General features: G+C 48.5%; 1 protein-coding gene across 7 annotated transcripts in view; it reads left to right on the forward strand.

Annotated features, from left to right (window-relative positions):
- FMNL1 (formin like 1) overlaps window positions 1-13,972 on the forward strand; it is a 123,415-nt gene that overhangs the window by 98,638 nt on the left and 10,805 nt on the right. For all 7 annotated transcript variants that reach the window (XM_081837633.1, XM_081837632.1, XM_081837638.1 and 4 more), the window contains 10 exons: window positions 276-401; window positions 1,944-2,178; window positions 2,690-3,013; window positions 5,238-5,362; window positions 5,452-5,657; window positions 7,821-8,055; window positions 10,131-10,199; window positions 10,607-10,687; window positions 11,263-11,392; window positions 12,933-13,096. In XM_081837633.1, coding sequence (XP_081693759.1) covers window positions 276-401; window positions 1,944-2,178; window positions 2,690-3,013; window positions 5,238-5,362; window positions 5,452-5,657; window positions 7,821-8,055; window positions 10,131-10,199; window positions 10,607-10,687; window positions 11,263-11,392; window positions 12,933-13,096 — 1,695 coding nt within the window. The remainder of the gene's footprint in view (window positions 1-275; window positions 402-1,943; window positions 2,179-2,689; window positions 3,014-5,237; window positions 5,363-5,451; window positions 5,658-7,820; window positions 8,056-10,130; window positions 10,200-10,606; window positions 10,688-11,262; window positions 11,393-12,932; window positions 13,097-13,972) is intronic.

A 13,972-nucleotide genomic window follows, 5' to 3' on the forward strand; every position in this document is an offset into this window, starting at 1 on the left:
GTGGTTTAGGCCTGCTGGCCACACGACCTGGAAAACTGTCTGAACAAACGCCAGCTCCCTCGGCCTGAAAGTGAGATGAGCACCGCAGCCCCAGAGTCGCCTTTGACTGGACTTTTACAACAACACCCCCCGCTAACCTTTTGTTTGAACAAGGGGGACTGTTGGCTGTTGGACCCCCTTCTGTAGCATGTTGCTCACTGCCAGCTCCTCCTTTTCCCTGTCGCATATCCTGCCCTCCTGCAATTCACTCGCCCATGCATTGTTTCTCTTTGCAGCTGGCAGAGAAACTCCAGGATGCCGAGAACGAATCCATGGCCAAAGTCGCAGAGCTGGAGAAGCAGCTGTGCCAGTCGCGCCGCGAGGTGGAGGCCCTGAGAGCACGCACCATGGGCAATGAGCAGGTATGAGCAGCGAGCTGCAGGAGCCGTGGATTGTTGGAACCGGTTCCCAAAAGAAATGCTTGGGGCGCCTTGCCAGTTTGAACCAAAGCTTGATCTAGTATTAATAATAATAATAATAATAATAATAATAATAATAATAGAATTTATATACTGCCCTATACCCGGGGATCTCATGGCGGTTCACAGAATAAAATCAGGATATAAAACCACAAAATACATAATAAAAAGAAAAACAACCACCGCCACAAAAAACACATTTTAAAAGGGCATAGGATGTCAATCAGATCAACCAAAGGCCTGGTTAAAAAGGAACGTTTTTACCTGGCGCCTAAAGGTGTATAATGAAGGCGCCAGGTGAATTTCCCTAGGGAGAGCATTCCACAGACGGGGAGCCACTGCAGAGAAGGCCCCGTTCTCGTGTTGCCACCCTCTGGACTTCTCAGGGAGGAGGCACACAAAGGAGGGCCTCAGAAGATGATCTCAGGGTCCGGGTAGGTTCATATGGAAAGAGGCGGTCCTTGAGGTATTGCGGTCCTGAGTACAGTTTCCTGTTTCGAATAGTGGACAGCTGAAAATTCTGCCAGTCAGTGGGGGCAGCACTAACTCAGTGGAAGGTAGGTTCCTATGTTCCTAATTGGAATTAGCTCTTAGGTGAGTGGCAGGCAGCAAGAATCCTAGAGTACAGGTGAGGAACCTTTTTTTCTGTTGAGGGCAGCACTCCCTTGGGGGTGAGGTAATTTTGATGGAGCTGCGTATTGGTGTTTGTGAGGCCATTCTCCTTTTTTTCCAGCAACCTCCTTCTCTCTCTCTCTCTCTCTCTCTCTCTCTCTCTCTCTCTCTTTCTTATGGTTGGTGGGGGGTTTTTCCCCTCTTGCTTTTTTTATTTGGGGCTGGAGCGGGAGGTGTGCTTTCTCAATAAGCTTTCTAAAAGCTTTTTTAAAGCTTACTGGGAAATGATATATAATGAATTGAAAAATAACGTTTGAAAACAAACAAACCCAGAAGCTTTCCTTTGGGGAATTATAGGGACCGAACTTCCCAAACTGTATAGAAATTTATTCCTGCATGCGACTACAGTGGCAAGAATGTTACTTGCCCAAAAATGGAAAGAAGTCCCAGCGAAAGAAGGAATAGATACAAAAAATTACGGGATATGCATAAACAGCGAAACATACCAGAAATCAAGATAACAAACTGCTTATAAAAGAATGGAAACGGTTTATGGGATATTGACAAACAAACTGTGAACAGATAAGAACATTGGCAGGATTATTGTAATAACCTGCAGCTTTATAAGAGGTGAATAAATGATAAATTTAATATAAATTTATTTTTAGCATTTTCTGCATATTCCAAATTAAGGAACTGCAGAAAGAGGGGGAAGGAAGTCAAGTTTTGAAATGTTAAAATGATTGTAAAATTTTTCAAATGTATAAAACTGAAAATCATAAATAAAATATTTTTAAAAAGAGAGAGAGAGGTGTGCTTTCTAAGTTTTCTGCCCAGACCTCATGATTTTCAATATTGTCTTTCTCGGAACAGGATAGGACAAACAGTCCAAGGAGCCCCTCTTTGCTACAAATGCCACAGCCTCAGGGGTCTCGGCAGTACCCTGCCTTGGAGCGCAAACTGGAGGAACTCGAAGACAAGGGGCTAATCCGGATTCTGCGCGGACCTGACAGTGATGTCATCGTTGGCATTGAGGTCATCCCAGTCATTGTGGAAGCCTCAGGAGCCTCTTCAGTTACCATTGATGCACCTTCGTCAACCAGCACAGGTATGTAGAGCAAACAATATGCCCATTTTGTGGCAGAAACAAAAGGTGTTGTCCGATCCCTCTTTTGCTGGGCTCTACCACATCAAATGGGACATGGGTGGCGCTGTGGGTTAAAGCACAGAGCCTAGGACTTGCCGATCAGAAGGTCGGTGGTTCGAATCCACATGACGGGGTGAGCTCCCATTGCTCTGTCCCAGCTCCTGCCAACCTAGCAGTTTGAAAGCACACCAGTGCAAGCAGATAAATAGGTACCGCTGTGGTCGGAAGGTAAACGGTGTTTCTGTGCGCTCTGATTTCCGTCACAGTGTCCCATTGTGCCAGAAATGGTTTAGTCATGCTGACCACATGACCCAGAAAGCTGTCTGTGAACAAACGCTGGCTCCCTTGGCCTGAAAGCGAGATGAGCGCCACAACCCCATAGTCACCTTTGACTGAACTTAACCGTCCAGGGGTCCGTTACCTTTTTACCTTTAACTTAAATAAATAAAGATGTGCTTCTTTTCCTTTCCAGATTTTCCTTCGCCGTCTACATCTCCTGTTCCTCCTCCTGCTCCTGAAATCCCACCAGCCCCGCCCCTGCCTTTCTCCAAGGACAGCAGCTCCTTGGTTCCTTCATCCTCTCAAGAGGAAGTTCCTCCTCTTCCCCCTCCAGCTCCGCCCCTTCCGGGGACCAGTGTCCCTCCCCCTGCCCCGCCCCTTCCTGTAGCAGGAACTACAGCTCCTCCACCACCACCACCGCCACCCCTCCTGCCAGCGGACGGTCCAGTTCCTCCTCCTCCTCCCCCTCCACCAATGGCTGATGGTTCAAATCTCCCAGGAGTGACAGTAACCCCAGGTGAGCTCAGTGGGTAGAGTGTGAGACTCTTAATCTCCGGGTCATGGGTTCAAGCCCTACGTTTGGGTAAAGATTCCTGAATTGCCAGGCGTTGTGCTAGATGTCCCTTGTGGTTCCTTCCAATTCTATGAATGTATTGTGAGCCAAAATCAGAAGAATCTTTATTTGCATCAGCCACAAGCCATCCCAGTAAAGTAAAGTAAAGTAAAGTAAAGTAAAGTAAAGTAAAGTAAAGTAAAGTAAAGTAAAGTAAAGTAAAGTAAAATGTACTGAAGATAGAGGTATAAACTTAACTAGAGAAGAGACATTTGGGGGGCTTACGTCTATACTCAAATAATAGATCTTACTCTAACTGCCCCGGCTAAAAACCTTGCAGTTTTTGTTGTCACTTGATGATCATCTTGATCTGCTAAAGGAAAGGACACAGCAGCACTGGTTGAGCGACCCAGCATGGACAATAAGAATGGGGTAATAACCTCACTCCTCAATTTTTTGTCAATAGTGCAAGCACATAACTCAATACTGCCCTCTCCACAGGGACATAACTGTTTTTCCAGTGGGATTTTTTGAAATCGACCCTCAAGTACAGCCGAAGGCAGTTTCTTCAATCTTGCGAGAGTGAAAGCGTGTCTTGCATTTGTGAGCCAGTCTTAAGAGGGTATTCCTAAGTGCCTAAATTACACACACATATATGCACCTTTTTGCGATACATTAAATCACTTTGCGTAATTTCCAGGGTTATTATTTAATGCAGAACATATCCGTCAGTTGAATCGTATAAGTTTTGAACCATTAATCGATCTATTCAGTCAGTGTGTGGATAAGCTAATAATTTATTTGTGTTTTTTTATAGTCCCTGATGAACTGGGGAGGGACATGAACAGAGTTGGTAGATGTAATGGCTTAAGTGAGCGCTTAAGTGTGTGTGTGTGTGAGGGGGGGGGTGTCCTCTATTCCTGTCACATTTTTGTTCCCTGCTGAGCCCCCTTCTGAGTTGCTTCCTCAGAAAACAGCACAGTGTTTTCATCCTTACGAATAAAGTTCGAGATTCTCAATACTTTCCTCACCAAATTTTAGTACCTCAGGAACACTTGGGTCTGGGATCTGGAAAAATCTTGGGTATCTGTAGCCTCCTCAGAACGTGCACTGTGAGTAGAGGCAGCTGTTCTGTATTCTCAGTTCCCTCAGGGCTGCATACATAGAATCACAGAACTGTAGAATTGGAAGGGATCCTGAGGGTCAACGGAGGGGGGAGGGGTTGTTACCCCATTTTGCCCTGACAACAGTTCTGTGTAATGGGTGTATTTCTAAGAGACTCTGACTTTCTGCAGCCACTCAAGAAGTTGCATTGTCTTCAGAGCCCAAGTCTCGACATCAGCTCAGGCATTCTGGTGGGTTCTGTGGGAATGTTGAGGAAAGTAGGAGAGGATATATTGATTAAATATTATCCCTCCTCACTCACGCTAGTGAGCAAGCAGCAGAGCACATTCCCTTGCACATTGCGGCAAGCAAGTTGATGGATTCGTTAGAATCATTTAAATTAGGCAATCTAGTCTGGCTTCTCCAGCCTGGATTGTTCCTGGTAAGTTTCCCCTTTTATTTAAAACAATAATAACACGGCAGTCTTGTTTCAAAGTAAGAGTAATGTTCACAGTTCACAGCAGTGTTCTGAAGGCAGGCTTTATCTTGTGGTTTCAGTTACATTTGCAGAGAAAAGAAGTCTGAGCTAGGCCTCAGACTTTCTACCTCGTGGCTTCCATCCTCTGTAAGGATGAGCCGTGTGCTGCTGGCTAAGAGCCAGAAGAGAGGAAGATGGCAAAAGAGGAAGATGGCTGCATGGCTAGCCCTTTTATAGGGTCTGCTAGGGTCACGCCCATCTACCTGGTCACATACAGGGGGAGGATACTTCAGAACAGGTATGACAGGAAGTCCTTCCTGTCTGGGGCAACATTCCCCCGTGTGTCCACTCTAGGAAACAGGAAATGTTGTATTTGACTGTTTCAGTGACGATACATCCCACAGGTCCAGAGGCTGAAGGGGTTCAAGGGTTGGAATTGGTGTCTGTGGTTGCTAGGCAACCACAGGATATAGGTGGACCACACCTGGGGTGTCGTCTTCTCTCTGTTTACAATCTGTCAGAAGGCCCCCAGGCCCCAAAGTAAGACTGGAAAGGACGAGATCTCTGTTTTGGTGGGCTCTGACAGTCTCTGTTGTCCTTTGAAAGCCGTCAAGATCAAGAAGCCAATACAAACAAAATTCCGGATGCCCATCTTCAACTGGGTAGCTCTGAAGCCCAACCAGATCAACGGCACGGTCTTCAACGAACTCAACGACGAGAAGGTCCTTCAGGTACGTCCAGGCTAAGTTCCCTCTTCCCCGCTTCCTGCTCGTTCCCAACCCACACTGTGCTCTCAATTTCTGACTCCCTCTCGCCGCAGGAGCTTGACATGAACGACTTTGAGGAGCAGTTCAAAACCAGAGCTCAAGGCCAGGCCCGGGAGCTCCCTGCCCTGAAGGCAAAGGCTTCCCAGAAGAAAGCCCCCAGCAAAGTGATGCTGATTGAATGTAACCGGGCCAAGAACCTGGCCATCACACTTCGCAAGGCGGGGCTCAGCATCGACGGCATTTGCAAGGCCATCCAGGTGTGAGTAGCCTACACGCAAGGGACGGGTTGGCTTTTTCCCTCTCCAATTCCTTTTCCCAGCAGAGTGGGCAGAGGAGGTGAGACTACATGGAGAGAGGATTGAGGCTGTTCCTGATTAAGAGCCCGGTCAGTAAGCAGGAACCCATCTCACTGATAAGGCATGCTTTCGCTCTCCCTGGTCTAGATGAAGCAGCAAGGCAACGATGTGTTCTATGTACGTTCTTAAGAGCAAGGAGAAAGGGCCGCAGTGGCAGACCATCTGCAGCACATGCAGAAGGTCCCAGCTTCAAATCCTCAGCCTCTCTGGGTAGGGCTGGGGAAGACTTGTCTAAAAAAACCCTTGAGAGCTGTTGCCGGTCAAGGTAGACCAGTGTTTCCCAAACTTGGGTCTTCAGCTGTTGTTGGACTACAACTCCCACCATCCCTAGCTAGCAGGACCAGGGGTCAGGGATGATGGGAATTGTAGTCAAAGAGAGTTTGGGGAAACCCTGATGTAGACAGATGTGAGCTACATGGATGCTGTGGTCTGACTCTGTATAAGGCAGCTTCCTATGTAGTATTTGCACAAGTGCCACAGAAGCTGTTCAATAGCAGGAGGAAAGGCAAGTTTGGGAAACAGGCAGAGAACTTGTGCAAGATCCGAATGGCCCACAATTCGTGACCTGGAAGGGTTTATAGATGACTCCCAGGCAATTAGTTGCCCAGAATGAGAAGCAATTGGGACCAGTAGAGAAAGGCAGGCCTGTTGAATGCTCTAAACCACTGAGCCTTTTGGGCTTGCTGATTAGAAAGTCGGCGGTTCAAATCCCCGCAACGGAGTGAGCTCCCGTTGTTCTGTCCCAGCTCCTGCCAACCTAACAGTTTGAAAGCACGCCAGTGCAAGTAGATAAATAGGTACAGGTGTGGCAGGAAGGTAAACGGTGTTTCTGTGCGCTCTGGTTTCCGTCATGGTGTTCTGTTGTGCCAGAAGCAGTTTTGTCATTTTGCCCACATGACTCGGAAAGCTGTCTGTGGACAAAGGCTGGCTCCCTTGGCCTGAAAGCGAAATGAGTCACCTTTGACTGAACTGTCCAGGGTCCTGTACCTTTTTTTTACCTAGGCCTTCCTGGCTGTCCATGATGTTGAAACTCAAAGGAATGAGTGTTGGCCACCAACTTGGGATGGCTTTAGAAGACAGTCAGACAAATTCAGGGAACGTAAAGCTGTCCTGGGCTACTGTCCTGGGCTACACTGACATACTTGTGGTGTGTCAGTGGCCTTGAGCTATTTATGACCCTTTGTAAAGAGCCAGCCAACTTGAAACCGGGCAAGATTGCATCCCTCATTATCATAGTTAAACAATGGGCTTCCCTGCCACAAGATGTGGTAATGACCGATTTAGATGGCTTTAATAGGAGATTAGACAAATCCACAAAGGATATCATTGGCTATTAAGCATGATGATTAGATGCAGCCTCTAGGGTCAGAGGGGTCAGTCAGCATGGCTTCTGATCTTTCCTGGCTCTGCTTTCTGAGATCCTTTTAATTGGAGATACCAGGAACTGAACCTGGGACATAAAAACGCTGGGCTCTGACATTGAACTGTGGCTTTTCCCCCAAGCACTGTAGTATTGACTGAGCAGCTAGGTTCGAATCTATCCACAAATGGCTGCCCTCAGAAGGCGAGCTTTTTTGTGTGTGTGCTGTTTGAATCCCAGACCCAATTTTCTGTTCTGCCATCATGATAAAGTGGCTCATTTGAGTTCTGTGAATAGCCTTTGCGGTACTGCTTAAATATTAAAAGCTGCCGTTGGTTTCCTCTTTGGGGAATGGAGAACCAGGCAGCTGGTCCCACTTCGTTACCTACAATCAGAGTAAATGGCTGTAAGGAAACACTCCTCCCTTTGCCCCATGTTCTTAAGAAGGCACCGTAGTCCTCAGGGCCAGCACACCCATTGGGCAAGGTGAGGCAACTGTCTCAGGCGGCAAGATCCACAGGGGCAGCAGATCTTTATTCCCTCCTTGTTTGTGATGAAGATCTTCACTCGCCCTTTCTGCCCTGGTGGAGAGGGGAGGTGCCATTTTGTGGTTCACCTCTGGTACCGACATGTCTTGAGACGGCCCTGGTGGTCTTTTGTTGTTACCCAGCCAATGAATCCAAGCCTTTGCTTTGCTCCCATTCAGATACGACCTGCAGTCCCTCAGCCTTGACTTTCTGGAGTTGTTGATGCGCTTCATCCCCACGGAATACGAGCTGACGGTGATTCGCAAGTACGAGAAGGAGCAGCGGCCGCTGGACGAGCTTTCGGATGAGGACCAGTTCATGATTAAATTCAGCAAGATCCCTCGCCTGGCGGAACGCATGAACATCATGACCTTCCTGGGCAACTTCGGAGACACCGTCCAGCTCCTTCTACCCGTAAGGGAGTGGAATAGGCAACCAGGGGACAACTAGGGTGGGGGGCAACAGCAGGGACACCTTTGCAGGTGCAGTCCGGACAGGTGTGCAGAAAGGACATAAAAGATGATGCAACAAATTGCCGCTTGCCTTTTTGCAACATCTTTCTTTTTGGTATGGTATAGCAAGCCTGTTTTCAAGATGAAAATACGGTTCTTGGGTTGCTTGGCTGCTTAGCTGGGGCAGAAAGCCTGTGTCGGGCTTTGGGGAATTGGCTTCCTTACCCGTGGCTGTAAATAAGCAGATCAAACGATAGGGAATTATTACCAGTTAGTTTCTTTAATAAACACTGCGAAGGACAAAAGAAAGCACCTAACCAGAATGGCAGTGCTCCCAATTAAGGTCACACACTCCTTCCATCCCTATTAATCTACGTCACTCCTACTTCTTGTAATCTGAGCTTGTACCCTCTGTGCTTTTTGTTCTGCCACTTTCTGAGCCCTCCCTGACTTTGGAGAAGGGGGGGGGGTGAATGCTCTCCAGAAACTGTGAATCTTTTAACCCTCTCTCTTCCAGTGTTTCTCCTTGCTGTTCCCCATCCAGTATTTCCCAGCTTCTGCCTTCTGAACTATGCCCCTCTGCAAACCACTGTTCCAAATCTATACTGTCCTCCTGCTCCTGGGAAGATTCAGGGTCAGGAGGAGGGGATGGCTCCCATTCTTCCTCAGGGCAACCCTCCTCAGCACAGTCCCTGGCAGCTGCTTAGTTGGGGCAAAAAGCCTGGCCACGTGGCTCTCATTTCTGCTACTTGTGGACTGCGGGCACAGCAAAGCAGTCTGAGTTTGTAACTTGTAACTAGCCTTTATTGGCATGTTAAAACAGCGAAATCATAAAACCGTACAAAGTCATCCAAATACACTGACAACCCGAACACATACAATATATAAAAGGCTAGATAACCACCAGTGAATCAAACAGGCAACTTTAGATTTAGCTTTAAAATTCTCAGCTAAGTACCCCTGAAACAATCTTGGTAATTTTGGGAGTATCGTCCCTCTTAGCTATTCAACACTGCCGGGAGATGGAGGGGAAATTCGGAGGTGTGGGACACCAGAAATCAGCAACCTAGCAGGACACACCAGTCCAGAGAATGTCTTGAATTTGAGCAGCCGTGCCTTTTTAAATGGCTCTGAAGCCATTCCTGATGCCTGTTAGCGGAGGAGGCGGTGCGTGTTGAATTGGAAGCCTCCCCACATGTAGAAATGGCTAGTTATGGCACTGCCAGGCATCTGCCTTCTGTCTAACCTGGGCTGTGCCAGTTCTCTGTGTGGAATTCTGCCTCCGTTACTACACAGGGACGAATCTGGCTGATGAATTCTAGGAGTCTTTCAAATGAAGGGCAAAGGCGCTGACTGTTTGTCTTTGCCAGGACCGGCCTTTACAATGAAGCAAAAGGTAGCAGATGCTGGGGTCAGGGTGGGCAGAGCTGCCCTGTACCCCTTAGACTAGCCTGCTGCCCTCAAGTGCCGTGGAAGATGCTTCATTCAGTACGATTCAACTGCCAGTCTGATTGGCTTCTTTGTTTACCTTGCGGGAAGGTGCCGTCTTCAGGCAGCAAAATGTATTGAGCCGGCCCTTACCTTTGCCAAGGCGCTTTGTGGGATCAGCCATGGGATATAACAGGATTGTTATTACCTAGGCCCTAGCAAAGTGGTAACGGACATCACATCACTCAGGGATTTGAAGTGCCCCCCCGGTCTTGTGTTCATAATATAAATGGTATCATTTGAGGATATAAAACAGGAAACACTTGTGTAGGGAGGGTGGAAATTAAACTTAAGACATTTCCCTAAGATTTGAGTTTCAGTACACCAATGCGCCTCTTCATTTACCCCCTTCCAAAATCTTAACGTCTGACTCCATAATATTGAATAAATCTGAATTTTCAGACGTTTGGCATCTTCAGGGCTTGTAATAAAAAGTTCACTTTCCACATTTTGAGTTAGCTCCACTAAAGTGGCTATAGAGCTGGTGCAGGGGAAGGTGTCAGACAAAGCAGAGGAACTGATTATGCCTTCGTTCTTCCCCATCCACAGCAACTCAATTCCATCATCGCTGCTTCGATGTCACTCAAGGCTTCTACCAAACTGCGCCAGATTTTGGAGGTGAGGTTCCTTAAAAATAAGGGCGGGTTTGCTCAGTCACAAAGAAGCAAGCCCACCAGTCAAACCCAAAGCATTAAACTGGTGACATCCTAAAATTCTGAGAGCTGAGACACATCCCCACCCTCCGATGGCAAGTATGGACACAAATTATTGGAAAAGGCTGGCTTTTAGAGTGAGGTGCCCTCACAGGAGCTCATCCAATGTGTTTCCGTCTGAGTTGCTGCTATGAGAGCGCTCTGTTAATTTCGGAAGCAGGTAAGCCCAGAACAGTGAATCATGCAGATACTCAACGGACAGCCTCCTCTCACGGTGGGCAGTTCCATTTGCATGGAAATGGGATTCGTATATCCAAACAAGTGTTCCCAGCCGTCTGCGACTGGTTTGAATTGATTGGTTGTCTCTCATAGATTGTCCTGGCGTTTGGGAACTACCTGAATAGCAGCAAGCGGGGAGCGGCCTATGGGTTCCGCTTGCAGAGCCTTGACGCGGTAAGTGACGTGGGTTGGGGAAGCATGGAAGACTTGGCACCCTCTTTGGGGAGCATGTCATGGCAGCAGGGGGTCAGCTGGAGGGCTCGCACTGGCCTTGTGCGAGATTGTAGTGGACCTCTGTGTTTCCCAGAACAGCCCAGAAAACCACTGTGGGGCTGGGATTGGGATTCAGTGGCAAATCATTCTCAAACTATGGATCGGTGTTAGCCACAAGAAACACTGATCCAGAATGCGGCAGCCAGACTGGTGACTGGGAGTGGCTGCCAAGACCATATAACACTGGTCCTGAAAGACCTGCATTGGCTCCCAGTATGTTTCCGAGCACAATTCAAAGTGTTGGCGCTGACCTTTAAAGCCCTAAACGGCCTCAGCCCAGTATACCTGAAGGCAGCCAATCAGAAACCGTGCTTTGGTTTCTGAACGTTTTGGAAGTCGAACGGACTTCCGGAACAGATTCCGTTCGGCTTCCAAGGTACGACCGTACTAGCAAGAGAAATACCAGGTGATTTTTGTGAAATATTGGAGATTTGCTCCCTCACCCAACCCCCATTCTGACCCGTTTCTCTCTGTAGCTCCTGGATATGAAATCCACAGACCGGAAGCAGACACTGCTTCATTACATCGTGCGGGTGATCCAGGAGAAATACTCCGACCTCACAAACTTCGCCAATGACCTGCACTTCCTGGAAAAAGCAGCAGCAGGTGCTGAGCCAGAAGGTTCTGGGCAAGGGGAGAAATTTACAGCGAAAGATGGGGTGCAGCTCCCTCCCTTTGGCAATGGGAATGTGCCAGAGGGGATAATAATACCCTTAAAAATACATATGGTGGTACCTCAGGTTACATACTGTCAGAGCTGCCCAAGGTCCCAGCTCACAAAGGACCAACGCCAGTTCTTGTTATATACAAAAGTCTTTATTGAAGTTCAGTTTCGATTTCAAAGCTGCGGCGCGCAGCTCTACGTCTCAATTCTAGACTGCTGAAGCTCCGTCTGAATCTCCTCCCCCCAGACACCAGTTTAAGACTCTAGCCTTGCTCCACCTCTTCCTTTGCTCTTTCCTCCTCTGGGTCCTCCTGTCCGCTGGGGTCTTGCCCTTTCTGGACTCTTCTGACGCTGAGTCCCCTGAGTCTTCCCCCTGCCTCCGGCGGGCTTTAGGACCTGGTTCCCAATCCGGGTTTTCTGCTGTCCCGCGCGCCTGTACATTTGAACTTGGCGCGCGCGCCCAGCCGGCAACCTTCCTTCTGACCGTTTCACTGCTCCTGTCACTGCTTCCCCCGTCGGGGGGGGGGGTAGCTGGACCTGACTTCCCCTCCGTTCCCTCACTCTCCAATGGAGGCGTGGCCACCCCTGACTCATCCTCTCTCCCTACTGGAGAAGACGCTGGCCCTGATTCATGGGATTCTTCCCCCCCACTCCGCTCTGGTGGGGGAACTGGTCCTGATCTCCCGCTGCTGCTTTGGGAGTCCCCGCTGGCCCCTTGCTTCTGGTGTGTCCCCCCTGGGACCCTCCTTGCCCTGGCCATCGGCGCCCCCCTCTGGGAATCTTCTGAATCGCTGGAGAAGCTCATGGAATCTCTCGGGCCACTGTCATACTCCCCTACGCTGCCCTCAGATTCTCCCCCTTCGCTCTCCGTTTCCTCTCTCCCCTGTGTCTCTGCTCCTGAACCCCTGACACATACGCTTTAGGTTACATACACTTCAGGTTACAGACTCCGCTAACCCAGAAATAGTGCTTCAGGTTAAGAACTTTGCTTCAGGATGAGAACAGAAATCGTAAGGAAGGATAACAACAGGAAGATTTAAAGAAGGAACTATTGGAAACTCAAGGCAGTAGAAACATAAGATGATTAGAACCCCACTGAACTTGAAGCATGGGAAGCCCCAACAAAAAAATATAATTTTTGGACTATATGATATGTATTTGTATAATTTGGAATACTTATTGTGATTTGATTGGATTGTTAAAATGGAAAATTTAATAAAAATTATTTTTTTAAAAAGAGAGAGAGAGAATAGAAATTGTGGTCCGGCGGCGCGGCAGCAGCGGGAGGCCCCATTAGCTATAGTGGTGCTTCAGGTTAAGAACAGTTTCAGGTTAAGAACGGACCTCCAGAACGAATTAAGTTCTTAACATGAGGTACTACTGTATTCTGAAGTTCCCCCTAGGTAGAAGTGTTAATTGGAGCCACGGCAGCTCGATTGGGCCAGCTTCACCTCACGCTTCCTTCTCTCTTGGCTCTCGCAGTATCCCTGGACAGTGTGCTCCAAGATGTGCGGGGCCTACAGAAGGGCATGGAGCTCACGCGCAAAGAGTTCATGCGCCAGGATGACAGCGCTGTGCTCAAGGACTTCCTCAAGGCAAACACAGAGGTGATGGAGAAGCTCCAGGCCGATGGCAAAACTGCACAGGTGAGGAGGAGAAGGAGGAGGAAGAGAGGCGGTGCTTAGTTCAGAAGGGGTTGTCGTGGCAACCGTCATGGCAACTCAAAACACGGGGAGATTTGAGCCTTAAAAAAACCACTCTCTGTTTTTGGGCAGCGGTATAGGGGTTAGAGGGATGCGGATGGCGCTGTGGGTTAAACCACAGAGCCTAGGACTTGCCGATCAGAAGGTCAGTGGTTCGAATCCCCGTGACGGGGTGAGCTCCTGTTGCTCGGTCCCTGCTCCTGCCAACCTAGCAGTTCAAAAGCACCTCAAAGTGCAAGTAGATAAATAGGTACTGCTCCGGCGGGAAGGTAAACGGCATTTCCATGCGCTGCTCTGGTTTGCCAGAAGCGGCTTAGTCATGCTGGCCACATGACCCGGAAGCTGTACGCCGGCTCCCTCAGCCAATAAAGCGAGATGAGTGCCGCAACCCCAGAGTCAGTCATGACTAGACCTAATGGTCAGGGGTCCCTTTACCTTGACCTTTAAGCTCTCATTGAATTGCCCGAGATTATATATATATTGCGTTGGCATTTAGCTCCACCTTTTCCCCATTTCCTCTTCACGCCCGTGTGGATGTTTGTCTCTGTGTGGATGCATCAAACTCCTTGAAAGCTTATTCCATTGTGTGTGCGTGCACGTTGTTTTTAAGGCGCCGCAAGGCTCTTTGCCATTTTTGCCAATAAAAATGAAGCCAACACACCTTGATGTCAAAGCTGACATCATCCATGGGTTCCCAAAGAGAAGAGGCTCATTGCACAGGGCAGCCGATAAATATAAGAAATGAATTTGAGGCAATGTGTCACTGCTGACACAGCCGCCGCCCCGAGGTTCAGGGTTGTGACTCTGTGGGGTTTTTTC

This window comes from Podarcis erhardii, assembly GCF_964252035.2.
Source record: "Podarcis erhardii genome assembly, chromosome: 13".
Lineage (NCBI taxonomy): Eukaryota > Metazoa > Chordata > Lepidosauria > Squamata > Lacertidae > Podarcis > Podarcis erhardii.